Consider the following 19,346-nt stretch of genomic DNA (forward strand, 5'->3'; position numbering starts at 1 on the left):
TGACTTCCTTGACTTTCCGCTCCACTGTCCTATTATTTACGCAGGGCACTGTATATGTAAAGTAACTAGATTCTGGTGAAAGACAAATCTGCGAGAAAGTCACCTCTTTCTAAAAGTGAACCATAAAGTTACAGTCCCCCCCCACCCTCCTTCTTCTCTGGGTCTACACATTTCTGGGACTTCTTTGTCTCTCTCTCTCTTTCCTGATTTATAAGTGTGATCTACAGATGTGATGGGAATGGAACATTTTCTGCTGTGGGTGACATGACAGCTACTTCCCAGTGTGTTCTCTTCCCAGTGTGCTGCTGACTGTGTCTGTACTGTTCTTTAAAACACTGATTATGGGATAAGATGCATCAAGGATGTATTTTTGTTGGCCCGTGGACTCTCAGAGCCAGAGTCTCTGGAGAAAAGGGTTTATTAATCTTGTAGAATGCATCAAGGGCAACTGCTGCATATTTAAGCCTGCTAAGAGATTCATGAATACAAACAAAATCTAATTTATTTGTTGTTTGACTGTGAAGACGTGCATAGCTTTATTGTGTTTTGTCTTAACACTCATATATTAAACATTACTAGGCTACACATGGCAAATTTACACACATACAGTACCAGTCAAAAGTTTGGACACAAACTTGCCAAGAGTGTGCAAAGCTGTCATCAAAGCAAAAGGTGTAAAATTTTAAAATATAAACCATATTCTGGTTTGTTTAACACTGTTTACTACATAATCCCATATGTGTTCCTTCATAGTTCTGATGTCTTCAATATTAATCTACAATGTAGAAAATAATAAAAAAATAAAGAAAAACCATTGAATGAGAAGGTGTGTTCAAACTTTTGACTGGTACTGTACATTTAGATTGCATTGCTTTACTGTAAACAGTAAAGGCCCTTTCAAACTGCACTGTGTGTAAATACCTGCTAAGCTTTTTTTAAAGTTATATTGTGCCAACTGATTCCTGTGGGAAAACGTGCATTAAAACAAATGACAAATTTCACAGTTTCACATTCACCACTCATGACTCTGACTTTATTACTCATGACTCTGACTTTATTACTCATGACTCTGACTTTGTAGTGTGCCTTTGTAGAAGTGAGACAAGGGCGTTGTGATCGCTTACAGTAAAGGTAATTTAGACGAGCCCTGGAGAGTCCAGGAGAAGAATGTCCCGTCTGCCTGTGAGGAGCTGTCCTCCTGAGACCGAGAGCCCCGCCCCTCTCCAACACCGGCCCTGAGACAAGACCTCATTTAGGTTCTACAGGACGCTGACGTAGGGAGAACTCTAAGACAACGTTGTGATGATGATGTTGATGTGTGTCCCCAGTGTGGGATGTGAGTTACGAGGTAGTCCAGCTGACTCTCTGGGGAGCGAGAATTAAACATGACACAGCGATCCTACCACCCTTGTGACGTGGCAATGGTGGCATTCTGGTCTTGCACTTTTGTGAAAATGATTGAAACGCCTGTCACAACGTCTCACTGTGCAACAGTGGCAGCATTTGTACAAATGTAACTTTTATACATTTGTTGAAGTACACAAACACTCACAAATGCATATTAATCACTGGTCAACAAGTTATTTGCTGTAAAAATAGGTCTAAGTGCATCAAGACTATGGGATGTAAGAGGAAGGAGATTGAAGGAGTAATGGCCGTGATGATTCACATGTGCAGCAGACAGGACATAGGTGTCATGTGACGTTGACGTCTGACAACATACACACTTGACCAAAAAGACGTAAATGGATTAAAGGCATTCTGCAGTTTTTCCTCTCTAACAATCTCATTATGACTCAACATCAGGCAGAAAGTTATGTTATAATGAGACACCATATATTGTAAGAAAATACAATACATGTAATGAATGATAGAATAGAATGGACATTTCACAGGTGATATACACAGATACATGATTCGAATGAAGGGGAATCTTATGGACATCAACTTCCCTTCAATAAAGTGTATTTGCTGACACATTTTGGTTACTTTTTCATCAGAACTTTGTTCACCCGCATCCTCAGTGTTTCTACCCCAGGCACCTGTTTCCATCGTGTTCCACAGACTAGCCCGGACCATGTAGACATGTGTAAAGATTAGCCATAGCCGTCCCTCACAGACCCCCAGGGCACCGTTCATGCTAATGATTACACAACACGCTTCGGCCGGGTGTTAGAATGTTTAATGACCCGGAGAAGGGGTATTCTCAGTCCATGGAATATAAACTAATCTTGCTGACAACCTCCAACGAGTGAGTCCAGTGTACAGTCCTGCTTCCATCCATTGCCTGTGATAGGGTGTCCAGTGTGCAGTCCTGCTTCCATCCATTGCCTGTGATAGGGTGTCCAGTGTGCAGTCCTGCTTCCATCCATTGCCTGTGATAGGGTGTCCAGTGTGCAGTCCTGCTTCCATCCATTGCCTGTGATAGGGTGTCCTGTGTACAGTCCTGCTTCCATCCATTGCCTGTGATAGGGTGTCCTGTGTACAGTCCTGCTTCCATCCATTGCCTGTGATAGGGTGTCCTGTGTGCCACTACAGTGTGTTATTTGTAGCCATGGCTTCATATCTTTTCAGCGATACTGAGATTGAGCAACATTTATCTGCCATTGTGTCCCGCCAGAGAAGCACGTCAATCCGCTGTCATTGCAGCAGATTGTATGTCACAACCATGTAGATGTAACCTAGACATTTACAAACGGCCTGACAACAAGGATAACAAAGAGTCTTTGCTCTCTGGCTGGCATCACGTACCAAGCTCCCGTCGCTGCCAACCCAAACAGTTTACATCTGATTCTCTGAGACCAGCTTTGTTATTCTGCGTTAGTAATCACACAAAACCTTCTCCGGATGTTATGTACATGTTTACCAAACTCTAGAATAGACATACACAAACCCTTCCTAACGAGGGTTTGAAAACAAAGCTGTGGGGAGAGTGGGACCCAGGGATAACCCTCTCCACTACAGTACCTCAGCTCACCCTTATCTGTCTGTCTGGATTTAGCTTCTGTGGAGACAAAGATCGTGGGGGAATCCCACAGGCTGAGTATACAGTACATCAATACCCCGAGAGACAAGCACATGTTTTCACTTTAAAAACTAAACTACCATCATAAAACAGCCCTGAAGCGCTTGTGTGGCACAGTGCAGTCTGTTGACAAAGAACATAAAAATGTTAACACTTTGGCAATCGCTTTCATACTCACTTAAAAGGTATGTGTGATTGCCACAGTCCCAGAAAATATATATACGATTATAAACCTGCAATGGAGACTTATCACTCTCTCCCCACCAAGAGCAAACAAATGTGCCTGTACCTGTTCAAGCAGAGAAAGGAATAATTGTATTTGAGCTCTGTAGGTAGCTGCTGTGTTTTTAAATAGAAGGGCCCAGGGCAAGGCAGAGACCCAAATGATAAATTACAGGTTCAACCTGCCATTATCGGTAAAGACAAGCCCAGTATTGTGAAGGATATGACCCAGAGCGTTGCCTACATCATGTCGTACACACAGCTCGGCACATAGCTGTGGCTGTGGTTTTCACCCCTTCTCATCATCCGACATGTCCTCATAGACAAGGTCAGATCAATGTAAACTGTCAATAGAGACAGATTATCTCTATGTCTTTCCCCCTCTAGAACTATCAAAGTAGGCATCAAGAGAAAAAGTTATTTAGACACAGATTAAGTCTAGTTCTGGATTAAAGATCAAATATAATGTGAATCTCAATTGTAAAGTTTTTCTGGTCCAGGAGTAGGTTAACTGTAATCTGGGTTCAGTAAACAGCCCCCCAAGTGTATCTACCAGTGATCATTTGGGTCTGGAGGGGTGAGGTGTTCTGAAAACTGATTAAAAAGACATGAACATGCAGTAAGGAAGCACACAACATCTCAATAAAGCTAAATACTGTATGAAATCATACTGTAGTTACAGGAAAAATGAATCCCTTGAGCAGTGTATTGTCCATTTAGGTCTGCAGAGCTCTCAAACTCCACCTCTTGAATGTTGGAAATACGAACATTAGACTGTAAGTTATCTGACTTTCCACAAACAAATCCTGGAAAAGCACATTCACGAGAGGATTAATGTCTTTAAAATCTACTTACAGTACTGTATATATTGTGGCTAGGCACACACACACACACACACACACACACACACACACACACACACACACACTTGGCTGGTGCGCAGCAAGCAAACAAACCTGTGTGAGCCTGAGCTTGCAAAGAGCACCTTGTTACACTTTGTTTCGTACTGTTCCTGTTAACGTAAGTCGATAGATAACAAAATTCATTACAGGTGAAAAAAAGCAGGAACTTGTGTCGGCCAGGGAGAGCAGGGTCTCAGTCCTAGAGCAGAGAGCCTGCAGAAAGCCGTGAGAGCTCAACAGCTGGGGTATTTGGAGTCCAGCCAGGGCAAGAAGGTATAGAAGTTGCCCCTGAACACTGACACAGGATCAGACATGCCAATGGTTAAGGGTGGGATAGAGGGTAGATAATCTGATCCAGGATCTGAGCTGCTACCTTGACTCATGTCAGGGACGTTGGTGTCCTAGTCACCATGTTTGTTTACTCTACGATAGCACAGTGACGAGAGAAACTGAGAGACATCTGATTGGTTTTTTGAGGTTTTAGAGATGGAAATGACACCTGGCAGGATGTCTTCACAGACACTGACATACTACAGAGTTTAGGGGAATTTGCTGGATAATTGATTTGCTGTCAAGTGAATATTAGGTGTTAAATTTGAACCATAGCGTACTGTACCTTAGCTATACATTAGCTATACATTAATACCTTGTGAATTTTAAGGACCCTAAACCTCTAAAGGCAACAGAATAGGCTGCTCATTTGATCCCCATCTAAAATGCATTCTGTCTCATCATAACGTGTTGTGACTCAAGCTGCTTCTGAAGTGAACAGAGCCGAGGAACAGAGCTGGAGAAAGAAATGAAGGGGGCGGGGCAGTGATCTTGAGGGCAATTTGAAAAAGCACACACACATATCAATGAACTCATACACACACATATCAGTGGACTGAAGACTACACAGCTGGCTACTGGCAGATGAGAGAATAGGAATCCTTCACTAGGATATGTCATAAGTAACGTCGGTGGATAGGAGCATTACAATGACTTCAGTACCCATGGGTAACTAACTACATGGACAAAATCATCTGAACTCTTGGAAACATTTTTTGTTTTTTTGTAATTGTAATGTAACTTGTGAGTAGAAGTCCAATTTATTTTAGGTTTAATAGGCTTAATGTATTCGATAACAATGCACCTGTTATTTAATTTGAATATCAAAGATACATTTTGACAGAAATATTTGGACTCTTTTGGAGACATCAAAATGTGTAACAACACAGTGACAGCGAGAACCATGGTCCCGACCATACCTTCTATTATGTTTATTTTCGGTGTGGTCGGAAATGTCATCGCAATTGTCGTGCTCTGCAAGTCAAGAAAAGAGCAAAAAGAGACCACGTTCTACACGCTGGTGTGCGGTCTAGCGGTTACCGATCTTTTAGGGACCCTGCTCGCGAGTCCCGTCACCATTGCCACCTACGTGAAAGGGTCCTGGCCCGGCGGAGACCCGCTCTGTCAGTATTTCGGATTTATCCTCCTCTTCTTCTCTCTAGCGGGACTCAGCATCATATGCGCCATGTCCGTGGAAAGGTACATGGCAATAAACCATGCGTATTTCTATAACGACTATATAGACCAGAGATTGGCGGGCTTGACCCTTTTGGCAATCTACATTTCCAACGTGCTTTTCTGCGCCTTACCAAGTATGGGACTAGGACAAGTGATTAAGCAGTACCCGCAAACCTGGTGCTTTATAGAGTGGAGGAGCAACGTGACCACCCATGCCGCCTTCTCGTACGTGTACGCCGGGTTCAGCTCCGTTCTCATCCTAGCAACGGTGATCTGTAACGTGCTGGTGTGCGGGGCTTTGATTCGCATGCACCGGCGCTTCGTCCGGAGGATGTCCTTGGGGACAGACCCAGGCCGGATCGCGGACCCGAGAAGGAGACGCAGTTTCGGGCACCTGGCTGGTGCGGAGATCCAGATGGTTATACTGCTCATCGGCACTTCAGTGGTGGTCCTTATCTGCTCCATTCCACTTGTTGTAAGATTTTTTCTCATCTCTGGAGTCATGCGTTTTCTATCTATTACGCACAGATATTTGTCTGTAAATGGGCAATCCGGGATTGGTACATTAATTGTAGGACTTTGAAATCAATGATATAGCCATTGATTCTTAAAGAATATAACTTATAAATGCGCAATGAGCATTGAACTGTCTTACCCCATCAAATCCCATACGCTTGTTTTACTCCATTGTTTGTCAACAATATCATTGTAAACAAACTAGCATCAATACATTATTGTTAAAACGATTATTTTATCTCATGGATGATTAGTCCATGCATCCATAGCTCCATCTATACATTTGGGAGTGGTTACATTTCTCCAGCCCCATCCCTCGGCTGTTTAACTAAACAAAGTGGTGTGAGAACGTTTTGTTATTGTTTGTATCCCATATTGCCCCTTTAATGCACACATGTAACATGTATGCTTTTTACATCTGTCTCGTTCTCTCTCTCTCTCTCACACACTCACACACACACACACACACACACACACACTCACACACACACACACACACACACACACACACATATTCCCATGAGTTCATACAGTAAAGAATTGATTCATCATTCAATGTTCTTTATTAGATAGTCAAGAGAAGTACAATCCTAAATTAGTACAGCACAGAGAATTATGTAATTTTCCAAAGCTCCTTTACTTTATACCTGTAGTGTAATGCTGTAATTACTCTGCAACAACATTGTATCAGTAACATTTTACAGTCATTAAGCAATTGCTTTCCAATGATGACTTCGGCAGGTGTTATTACACAAGTGGAATAAGAACCTTTCAATTCCATTAAATTCAGTTTATCTCCATTTTCTTTATTTCCATAATCTCAATTTGACTCAACCCATTTCCATTCCATTCAGTTCAGTGAATCTAATTCCATTCCCTTTCCCTTTGCAGGTGCAGGTGTTTGTGAACCAGCTGTATAAAACTCCTGTGGAGCTGCGTCTGGAGAAGAACCCCGACCTCCGGGCCATCCGCTTCGCCTCCTTCAACCCCATCCTGGACCCCTGGATCTACATCCTGCTCCGCAAGGCTGTGCTCCTCAAGGTGGTGGAGAACATCAAGTGTCTGTTCTGTAAGATCGGGGCGCGGAGACAGCAGAGGCAGGGAAACTTTCACTGCATAGACGCCATCATCTCTTCCCGTGAGTCCCCCTCCCAGGTGTCCCGTGACCTGAGGGGGGTCAACAGCACCTCCCAGACCATCCTCTACCTGCCAGAGGGAAGTGAGGCCTACGCAGGAAGTTGTCATCATAAGACACAGGGACAGTTTGGGTCCTGCCCCTCCTCCGTCCGGGACCCCAGAGGTTCGTACTCAGAGTCAGAGCGGAGCAGTTCAGAGGACGGGAGCAGACAGGGGACAAAGCCAACTACTGACCTGTCGGTTGTGAGTGCTTCCCAGCCTTGTTCCAAAGACCAGGCCCTTCATGTGTCGCTGAGCAGTGAGACAGTACAGGAGAAATGTATCTGATCTGAGTTCTGAGAGGTTTCTGAGTGGCCTACGCTGAGATGACTGCTGTTATACTAATACTGTACTGTGTATACAGGCTTCACTCTCCTAAGGCACTTGCTCAGACATTTCCTAAGCTCTCAAGACGTGGTATGGCATGTTGAAACAACGTCACACAACCTGTTTGGGAAGTGAGGCTGAGTAACAAATCGAGGCACAGCTTGGAGAGAGACCTTGGAGAGATACCTGGATATGTACGCTTCTCTGCTCTGATGCCAAGCTACCTTGCTCATAAACATCTACTGTACTTTTTTTTTTTTTTTTTTAAATGTTTCTCTGTCATTTTGTACAGATCAAGGAGACAAGTAGTAACAACGAAGCAGAGCCTCTCCCCATGGCCCATGCCTGTATTACCTATACACCGTAGCCAACATGTTTAAACACTTGCCTCTTTCAATTATTGTGTAGAGTCTATGTCACCAGTAAGCTAGAATGATTGGGACCTTGGCCTACAGTGAGCAAATTGAAAGGCATTGAATGTGAGTCTGTCATTAGGTGTTTGCCTGTGTGCTGTGTCATCATATACTGTACCGCCAAAGGAGCTTCAGCTCACATGCATACAGGACCAGTCAAAAGTGTGGACACACCTTGCCAAGAGTGTGCAAAGCTGTCATCAAAGCAAAAGGTGGCTACTTTGAAGAATCTAAAATATAAACCATATTCTGGTTTGTTTAACACTTTTTTGTTTACTACATAATTCCATGTGTTCCTTCATCGTTTTGATGTCTTTAATATTAATCTACAATGTAGAAAATAATAAAAAATAAAGAAAAACCATTGAATGAGAAGGTGTGTCCAAACCTTTGACTGGTACTGTACATACAGCGTTTGCTGTCCGACATGACGTGAGGACGGTAATACAAGTGTTTTGAATTGTTTCATCACTAATGCACCGTGCCATGTTATATGTATGATAAACATATTAAGATTGTATTCCTCAAACTAGGTGTATGTCACAAATACAGAAACTATCTTGGTTCTTGACATTTTCATTTTCCATCTTTCTACTGTATGTGAGCATAGTGCCATAGTTTTGAAGAGTTTAGCAAAAACCTGATTTCTCCATAGAAAAGCTGTGTTATTATTTAGTATTTTGTGTGACTTTCTGAAAGGTCAAAGGTCATTCTTCTCTATGAGAAGGTTGTTACTCTCTTTATTTGGTCTCTATTGTTATTTTCTCTTGCTACTTAATGTTACATGCAGCAGTCTAACATACAAGTGTCTGTCAATGTTAGAATGTTCTAGCATTTCTGTAAAGTTATTTAAATCTGTTATATAGATCAAGTTTTTAATAACGTATTCAATGTGCCTATAGAATATTCATGTAAGCAATAAGTTCTGAAAAGGAATTCAATTGATGATTCACAGCCATTAAAACCCAATTTCTGCAAAATAGTGTATATGCTAAGCGTGTGTGTGCGTGCGTGCGTGGGCTATGTGGGCTACATGGGCTACACCTCATTGTAAAAATATATAATTTTACAGAAGTAATAGAGATATACATTATCAACACTATCGCCTCAAGTTATAAGATGATATCAAAATAAGCGGGAATCATTATGTATAAGCAGGAAGGTACTTCCACTCAGCTTCCCTCTGGAGGTTCCAGGAGGAGTTCAGGAGAATCATCATATGACCTTTATTAGCGCAAACAGATGTTCCTGAACGATGCAGGCCGCATCTTTCTAACGTTTACAGTCTAACTGAATGAACAAACACCTAGAACTTGGGTCCCAAGGTTATACATAATGAGGTTAAGGTTCAAACACCAAGACCTGACCGCATAAACACACGCACGGACGCACGCACGGATGGACGCACACACGCACGGACGCACACACACGCACGGACGCACACACACGGACGCACGCACACAAACAGACACACACACACTGCTGTGATGAGTGAAATGCAGACCTCCCAGGACATAACCTGGCTAAGGCAGCTTCCTTCTGAAACAATAAACATGATCTCCGGCTCCAGTCCAACGTGACTGAGCTTGAACAAGCAGCGCAGTGCCTAACGCAAACACACAGCGGAGAGGGACGTCAGCACGGACAGTCTGTGAGAAAGCTCTAAGGTGATGCTGTGGAAAGAACACATGTTAATTGAATTAGATTGTGAAAAGTGGTAACTTTGCCAGAGATATGGTCGCGTGCTGTAGGTCTATTTCGTTTCAAGTATCTTGGGAGATCGTAAACAAAAAAGAAAATAAATCCTTCTTCTAGCATTGTGACTGCCTATGGCCCCTGGTCCGAGCATTGATTACTTCATCTTATCTTTATCTTATGATGACTGATAGATGATTCACTTACTTAAACAAAATGTATTTGTTGTAAGTCGCTTTGGATAAAAGCTAAATGTAAATGTATCACTTTCATACACTTTGCATCTCTTGTACCTATTAAGATGTACATAGAGGAAGTCACTCGATGGTACAGTAATGTTAAAAACAACATCCATTTTCAAAAAAGGTTTTTACAAAACCTGCAACCCTAATGTGCAAATACAGTCAATGAGGGAGTTGTTGATGAAGATGTTCATACTGTAATTCAGGGTTAAGGTTAGGATAAGGGGTATAAGGTTTATGGGTTAAGGTAAGGGTTAGGGTTAAGGTAAGGGTTTGTGGTCAGAAAGTGCAGTACTGGGGGCGCTCAGTGGCGTAGCACACTAAGGCACATACCATACCCTGGTTCGATTCCGGCCATCGACATATCCTGCATGTCATCCCTCCTCTCTCTCACCCATCCTTCCTGTCAATCTCTACTGTCTCTATCCCAATAATGCAGAAATGCCCTAAAAATATATTTAAACATTTTTAAAAATAGAAAGTGCAGTACTACCCTTCACTCTTGCATGACAGAGAGTGACACACTATTAGATGTATATATAGGTATATATAGGGGTATATATAGGTATATATAGGTCTTTGCATCATATGACAGTAATTGAGGAAACATACAGTATGAAGCTGTTTTACCTCACAACAGGGCTCACATCCACATGATGCTCTGTACTCTGTCTCATGTTGGCTGTGGCACAGACTGCTCAACATCAGGGCCCAGCTGCTGTCACCCCCGAGGCCAATGTGACACAAGACAAGGCCATTACAGCATTACCCATGAGAGGGACCAGACCTTATGGGATGGCAGTAACAGCAAGGTCACACAGTGACCATTGTTTATAAGACGAGGCGTAGAAGGAAGAATAATGATCTAATACAGAGAGATGAAGACCAGGCAGAAGACGATACCTTGTCAGCCATGACCACCTTATACAGTAGCAATATGAAACTTCACCTTTCGGTAGCCTGAAATCAGCGGAGGTTCAATACGGTTGATTATGGCCTAATTCCATGATGTGGTCTCAACCTAAGAGCATCAGCAGAATAGAGGGAGGCTACCATCTAAGCAGCTTCAGGCTAGGAATTAGTCAACCTTGTGACTCAGTTAAGCCCCACACAAACATACATAGCACCCGGCTTAATTCAAGAGTTTAAAAAACAATACTGCACACTGCTAGTTCCCATGAAATCAGCTGTTCATTAAACATTGATCCACTTTGTTATGTAATAACAAACCAACCAAAGTAAATAGGAAATTATTAACCGCTCAAGATGAACTGTAGAATCAGAAAAATAAGCCAATCAGATGTGATTAAACTAATATAGTTTGGGTATTTATCTTGATATAAAGTCCTAATTCAACTAGGAATACAACTAATTGACCATGGAGTGAATTTAGTTATTGAGTCTCAGACATAGGGGCCAGCAGTGAGCTTACACAAATTGCACTAGGCTTTTACTCTTCGAAGACGTTTGTTTTGGAAAGGTCAGAGATTATTATGGAAGCCTTGAAGTGTCATTAAACACCTAAACTTGCGTCATTGCTCAAAGAAATCAGAGATACTCAAAAGGACTTTGTCTGTTAAGGTTCCAAGAAAACACGTGTCAGCCTCCTCGTGTGCGCGTGTGTGTGTGTGTGTGTGTGCGTGCGTGCGTGCGTGCGTGCATATGCATGTGTGCACCTTCCTTTAATTAATTTCTGTAATCTCGGTCAATGAAGTTGAAAATTCCTGATGCTAGTAGTATAGCATTTAGTACAGTATGTCTGCAGATAAGAGGTGAATTAGGAACGCTGTTTAAAAAGCAGAGCACTAAGTATAGACCACAATGAAGGTGCTGCAGAGTCACATGACTAACATACTGGAAACAGGGAGCGTTTCCCAGCCTGGCTGACTTTACCTGCCAGCTCTAGTCTCCACTCAGTGATTTTTGGATCAACAGACTTTAACAACAGCTTATAAATGAGTATGTTTTTCATAAATTTTTCACATTATTTGCTGTGGTTAGCTAGCAGCTTGGGTGTCAGATTTCTATTTATTTATTCCACATGATTAATCACCCAATACAAAACACATCAAGGCCAGTTAACCGCTGAGCTTCTCCAGATCCACTGGGATGCTGATCAACTCAGGGTTCAAAGTACATAGCAAGTGTAGGAGGTGGATTAGAAACAACTGATATCTTGGTCCTGTGTGGCTCAGTTAGTAGAGCACGGCCTTAGCAATACTAAGGTTGCAGGTTTGATTCCCACTGGGACCATATGTACAAAAAAATCTATGCACTCGCTATATTATTTGTTGCTATTGATAAAAATGTCTGCTGAATGGAAAATATTCGTACATTATCTTTAGTAGGCCTACATTACCTTTAGTAGGCCTACTTCTGAGGGTTCCTAATTTGTTACAGGATGCAAGTGCACAGCATCTCATAATTCCAACCCACGCCACATGGCCTCAGCACTGACTGATATGTGAAACTTGCTGTTGCAGTCTGGAACATAAGTACATTTTTTTAATAATTTGTCTGGAAAAGCACCATCAGTGCTCTGCAAATGTGTTGTTCAATATACTGTATGTCTAATGCTTACACAGCAAAAATGTATAGTTGAAAATGGCTTCTTTCCCGTTAGGTGTGTGTGTGTGTGTGTGTGTGTGTGTGTGTGTGTGTGTGTGTGTGTGTGTGTGTGTGTGTGTGTGTGTGTGTGTGAGTTCAGTGTCTCCTGTAGCCAGTGGAGAGCGTGGGAACCGTACTGTACAACGGGGCACAAGAGGAACATGATCTGGTGGAGGGGTCACCTTTAAGACAACAACAACTGACCATAATTCTAGCTGTCTGCAGCCATGCTTTGAGTTCACTTAACATGAACTCAATGACTTATAAGGCAAAAGAGCAGATATCTGAGCTGTATGTGGGAATAGTGTGTTTCTCAACATCTTGTCCAATTATCAAAATATTGATGGATTATCTTTGTGTGTGTGTGTGTGTGTGTGTGTGTGTGTTAAACATTATGTTTACCTTAGCATACACTGTGAATACTCTATACAGTATGTATTACATTATAATGGTTGGACTCATATTTGGCCATATGATCATTTGGATAGAATGGCTCTGGCATCTGTATCTCTTACTGTAGTCAGCTGTGATGCCCTCTCCCCCCTCCCCCCCCCCCTCTCTCCCCCCTCTCCCCCCTCTCCCCCCTCTCTGAAGGCTGTGAAACACATTCGTTTCCACTGCTCAGGCCAATGCCCCTAATTGTTAGTGGCAAGGATCAACATAAATGTAAGTGCTTTACCAGTGGTTGGGAATGGATAACAAGTGCGCTTACTCACACACCGTATCCGATGTCCTCTCTAAGTGTGTTTGCGGGGAGCAAAGCCTCGCAAATACGTCAAGATCTACAGGGCTGACTGCAGATGTGGAGAGAAGTCATCCAACGAGGATCAGAGCCAATAAGCTCTCTGGCCCGGGAGAGTCTTCTAAATAGCCCTGTTAGGGTCTCCTCTCTCCTTCCCTTCCAGGATTCTGGTCACAATGAGTTTCACAGGAACTGTGATCTTCTCTGTGGCGGCTCCATCTCAGATGACTGCATCCTCCTTAGTGGAAATCTGACCCCTGTCTTTTGGACAGTGAGGGACACCATATTCTTGGGACTATTATGCCATTATGATAGGGATATACGTTACATTTCAATGACTTGTTAAAAGAAAACAAACTTAATTTTGTATATTCTCTAAACTTGGAAAAACTATGAAAAATTGAGTCACACACCTTAATGTGTTTTATTCAACTCACTATGACAACATATTTCCTGTTTCAGTCTTCAGGTGAGTTCTGTCAAACTGCTGACAACATATTTCCTGTTTCAGTCTTCAGGTGAGTTCTGTCAAACTGCTGACAACATATTTCCTGTTTCAGTCTTCAGGTGAGTTCTGTCAAACTGCTGACTCATACGCTTCATGGACAGGTTGATTCATGCTGTTGTCGTTGTCGTCATTGGGATACGAAGTCAAAACAAACAAATCCACAAATAAGACAACTTTTATGTGGCGAGGAGGATGTAAACAATGGAACCAGAAGATCTTTTTTTTCTGCTAAGCTTTCATTTTATGAGGAACACTACGGTTTTAATAGAACACCTTGTTGCCCAATGACAAACCTTGGTTAAATATGTAATGACAGAAGATTAATGATTCTGAATTACATGGTTTAATAATCGTAGACCTTGCACCAATAACAAACACAACCCTCATCTCTCCTGTCTGTTGTTGCCTTATTCAATCATTTCGAGGGGCAAACATCTCTGGAATATATTTCCTTACACCGTTCCATTTCTTCTTCCTTGTTCTTTGTCTTCAAATAAAAATACTTTTTTTCTCCTGTCCAACCCCACAATAACAACAGTCTGACAGAATGCTTCCATGGCTCATATGTTCCTGCTCTTTTGTGACACACTCATCAGATATGAACCATCATGTAATAGGCTGTGAGTTTAGAGTCACTAACAGGAACGGAGAGAGAGCACCATGACAACCAAGACCTGAGCGCTGGAACAGATCAGTCAGTAAAACCATTAGCTTCTATAAACACTCACAGCACACTAGAAGCAGAGTGGAGCGAAGCCATCTTGCTTTATGGAGAAAATCCACTGAACGCAACGTGGATCCGGCGCCATCGGAAACTAAAGAAGTAGTCTAAATAAAAGGGTGGCAGTTCGTTCCTGGACTTCTGAGATCTTGCTCTTTGAAATATATCTGTGAAAGGAGGTTGGAGGTCTACCAAGATTTTATAATAAATTAACACTGGCACTCCAACTTCAAGGAAGTTAAGAGTAAATTCTTCAAATGTTTAAGGGATGCTTGTGAACTTGGTATCAAGTTTAGTCTTTCAAAGAGCGTTGTCTGCTCTTGCAGCACTCACTCCCAGGCAGGAAAATAAGATTAAGTTCCTTTTTCCCCATTTTCAAACACACTTCTACAATGATCATCCCCTCACAACAAGGAAACATCAATATCCAGTTTCTAAGTTCCAGAATATGAATTAAAAATGTCACCCGACCCCCTAACAATCAACTGCCATAATACATGTCACTGTGAAGGCTTTGTCCCAAACTGACATGACTGACAGTGGCTACGTTCTTCACGTTTCCTGCTGTGACAAACTATCTCCTCCTAATTTCCTTCTCTACATCCTGCGCGGCCTGTGGGAGTTACCATGGTGTTTATTTTAAGGGTCTTTGTGGTGTTTCTTCTCAGTAAAGAAGAGCAGCAGTGTTGTTTTGATAATGCTCCTACTGGATTCTGATGGAAAATAAGCATATACACGCCTGAAAATCTAATTAAATTTGAGATCTATGGAATGATGGGACATTTGAAAAACATTTTTCACCGCAATGACCCCCATCCCTACACTGGGTCAGTTACTAATGTCAAAGGACAAATATTCCAACGTTGTCATGCACCACATGTATTCATATTGAATACAACATATGAACTTACAATTAAAGAATGTGCCATAACCCTTGAGACAGTTGACATGTAAAACAAACAGGAAGGAATTAGTTTGGCTTCTTCCATCTACTGAATTAGGGACCAATAAAAGGCAAATAAATTTGAACAAGACATTTGTTCGGCTCTTCTTGGTCATGAAGGCAAAAACATTGTGGTCTTGGCTGCACAGGAAAACGTACGGACATCTGGTCTGGCTGGCAGGCTTACAGTCACACAAGATTCATGAGTATAGAGTTTGGATGCACTGGAAGTCAGAGCAGTCTAATGATGCTGGGATCATTACTCTGGACAGTAGGCCTTAGGGAAAACCTTTGAATCTGTATTCAAACAATTCAGAGATAAATGGTCCTAATAGTCAAGTCTGTCTGCTTCCCATGGATATGAGAACCCATGGTCAACTCAATAGTCGAACATGGCGTCCTCTCCATCAGCTTTGATCAGACATAACTGAATAGATGACTGCAAATTCTCAGGCAGCAGGGAGCTTTTTTACACTATTGAAATGGACGTCCTGAGACCCATGTGTTACTTCTGCATCTGTTACTCAACTTTTAACCAACGCCTTCTGGACAGGGAGGACAAAGAGGGAGTCCTCCTCGATGTCATTCAATTACACCTCATCCATCAATCAAACAGTTGCAGCTACTTATGGGAGATCGGAGTTTTTCCCTAATAAACAGTGCTTGGCCTACTTCCCCTCCCACTGAGTTACAGAAGTGCTGGGACTTGAGAAAACGTAACACTGTCTGCTCTTCCCCCTTTCATGAACAAAGTAGTAATAAATCAGTGAAATACTATCGGGAACTGACAAAACAAAAATCTGCCCGAACATAAAGACTTGTCTCCCTCTCCTGGTTACAGGGAAAACCTCCTGAAAAGTAGATCAGCGATATATCAATCCAACAATTCAGTGTCAGGTTCTATGTTTTGTTATGCCATAGTGACACTTGGACCAACAAAGAGGGGGCGAGAGGCCATGATGTTGATGTTTTTTTCTCATCTTTATTTAATTTCGTTTTTATTTCAGACTCAGAGCTTAGGAGGAGCTGGAGGCGGCCACCGCTGCCCTCTTGGGCTTGGGGGTCGTTCCCTCACGGAATCCATTCCTAGAGAAGACAGAGAAAAAACACGTTAACAATGACATTGATTAGCATTAACATAGTGTCTCCTTAGCTCTCTTAGATCATGACATTTATATTTACATTTATGGCATTTAGCAGACGCCATTATCCATCATCATCATCATCATCAGATAAAGTAATCAATGCTCAGACCAGGGGCCATAGGCAGTCACAATGCTCAGACCAGGGGCCATAGGCAGTCACAATGCTAGAAGAAGGATTTTTTCCACATTGTGTAGAGGACTCATCCATCTACAGTATTGCATTGCAGCCACATTGTGCCTAAACACACTAGAGTAGTAGTGATTCTCTGGGATAACTTCCCATAATGTTATCATACAGGAAGACATGGTCTGATTATGAAGACCCTTGTTTCGCCAGATCAGTGTCATGTTCAGTAAGCAAGACATTTGAAGGGTTTTTGAAACAGGACAGGACATGTCCAGGTAGTAGTACTTCCCTTTCAAAACCTTCTTTTTGTCTTGTTTCATGCACACTGTGCATGACCCAGGTGTGCACTTGTGGTCTTCAACCAAATGTACACCATGTTAACCCTCAGGACCAGGATGGAAAACCCCAGCTTTTGTAGAATACCCATCTCTTGAAGACCCGTCTCTTCAGGCTACATCTTAACAGTCCCTCCTAAAGACCACTTCACCCCCACTACCCTGTACAAGTTTCTCTCCTGTTAATAAAATAATAATTAAAAAATAAAAAATCCCTTCTTCTAGCATTGTGACTGCCTATGGCCTCTGGTCTGAGCATTGATTACTTTATCTTATGATGACTGATGGATAGATGATTCACTTACTTAAACAAATGTATTTGTTGTAAGTTGCTTTGGATAAAGGCGTCTGCTAAATGCCATAAATGTAAATGTAGAATACCATTGCCTCCTGGTACATGCAAGGGCTTGAGCTTTGTCATGAATGAACCAGAAGAATCATGTCCAATGAAGTGAAAACGGCCAGTAATACTACCACATGCACACTACATTAGCGAAGAAAGCCACATCAACCAATGAGCCTGGCTTGACTAATCAGCACCACCTCCTGACCATAACCAACTCACAACCTCAACACTCAATAAATGCTTTATGATGGTGTCATGATCATCATGAATACACTACATAAATGTAATCAAAACTCAACTCAACTCCAGAATACATCTGCGAGTTAGATGTCATGGAGGCCACCTGACAAGCATGTACTTCCTGCCTTCCTAGGTATACTGTAGGGCCAGACACTTAAGCTGACAGACACACACTGACACTCAAAGACAGAAGAGTTGGTCCACGCTGATCTCACTGCAGTGATGAGCAGAGGCAGAGTTGGGCATAAAGCCACCAATAACATTCATGATTTGAACATAACCAACTGTCAACACTTTACGCTTTGAAGCGCTCATGTAAGAACCTTCAAAACACCCTGAAACACACAAGAGTTTTGCTGAACCAAATCAACAGACCGACTGACCAAGTCATAAAATGGGTAATTTGGATTTACCTGAATCTGCGCTGGACAACCTTGATGTGCCTGAGACGACCAGTCCCAGTGGTGTTGCGTCTCTTGGCCTTGGCACTCCAGTTATCTGCAGGAGAGAACGGCGACGAAACGCAGTAGAATCAAACAGCAGTGTGTGCGTCTTATGTGCATGAACAACTTCTTCACAACAAGTTGAGCTCAGGTAAGATTCCGTCACAGCAACAACGCCCCCATTGCATTGCTACATAGCTATGCACTATAGCTATACAAAACGGATCAAAACACCTGTCAGATATGTGCAAGATGATGTCCGCAAGTCAATTTCAGGTACTCACACTTCCTTTTACGCGCGGCAGGGTAGCCACACTTTCCGCATGTTGACTTCTGGAGATGGTACGCCTTGGAGCCGCAGCGGCGACACAGGCCGTGCGTCTTATTGCGACGTTTTCCGAACGAAGACGTCCCCTTCGTCTGGCGAAATAAACAGAAACAAACACATGTCAGACAGGCGAGGATGTCGACAACTCAGGAGCTACAACAGGTCTGGTCATGCAGCATCTGATGAGCGTCTACAGGAGCCCGACCGTCAACACTAGCGAGCCCCACCGATGAACAGCGTGACAGCTGACAGCCTTTTGGACTATTTCAAATAACCAAACATAGGTGGCAACTTAAATATAGTCTAAAGCAGTTCTACGGGGACTGATTGCTTGCCGTATTGGATGTGTTGTGATGCTTGTTTGAGTGACGACCACCAGCTCTGTCCCTGTTGAGCCCTGGGTCCAGGATACAGTGCTTGTTGCTGATTAATTAATCCCGGTTTACTGATTATAGGATTTATCCCGTGAAATACTGGGTGTTATGGTACTACATGACTTCTATTTTCATGACAATATAATAGTTGATGGGCGAGACTGTTCTGTAAAAGAGATGATTTCAGATTTGTTAAGGTACGTTCTCCCTGGTCTTACCATCTTCTCGCCGAAGCTGACACGATAGAGACCGGAAAAGAGTTTGGTGTTGCAGTAAATCAGTTCCGTTCTTATTCCGGTGCAACACTATCATGTGCTGTAGAAACACAGAAGCTTCAGAAATGGAAGTTCCTTGGACTGTCAATTAAACTGTAATTAAAACAAGTTGAAGTCTAACGTGATTTCGGGTTATTGTTTGAGTAACTTTCAAATAATTGTCGAATAACAGTCTGTCTATTACC

At 42.4% G+C, this 19,346-nt stretch overlaps 2 protein-coding genes across 2 annotated transcripts; one reads left to right on the forward strand and one right to left on the reverse strand.

Moving 5' to 3' along the window:
• Positions 1 to 5,353: 5,353 nt before the first annotated feature.
• On the forward strand, positions 5,354 to 7,638 carry ptger4a (prostaglandin E receptor 4 (subtype EP4) a; the record flags this gene model as incomplete). Its single annotated transcript, XM_083672937.1, has 2 exons — positions 5,354 to 6,133; positions 7,066 to 7,638. The coding sequence occupies 2 exons, from the start codon at positions 5,354 to 5,356 to the stop codon at positions 7,636 to 7,638; spliced, it is 1,353 nt and encodes a 450-aa protein (XP_083529063.1).
• Positions 7,639 to 16,510: 8,872 nt separating this feature from the next.
• Positions 16,511 to 19,178, reverse strand: LOC310806869 (large ribosomal subunit protein eL37). Its single transcript, XM_083673145.1, has 4 exons — positions 19,105 to 19,178; positions 18,469 to 18,604; positions 18,155 to 18,239; positions 16,511 to 16,634 (listed from the first exon to the last, which is right to left on the reverse strand). The coding sequence occupies exons 1-4, from the start codon at positions 19,105 to 19,107 to the stop codon at positions 16,565 to 16,567; spliced, it is 294 nt and encodes a 97-aa protein (XP_083529271.1). The 5' UTR covers positions 19,108 to 19,178; the 3' UTR covers positions 16,511 to 16,564.
• Between the last annotated feature and the right edge of the window lie 168 nt (positions 19,179 to 19,346).

Source organism: Argentina silus (genome assembly GCF_951799395.1).
Source record: "Argentina silus genome assembly, chromosome: 7".
NCBI classification, from domain to species: Eukaryota; Metazoa; Chordata; class Actinopteri; order Argentiniformes; family Argentinidae; genus Argentina; species Argentina silus.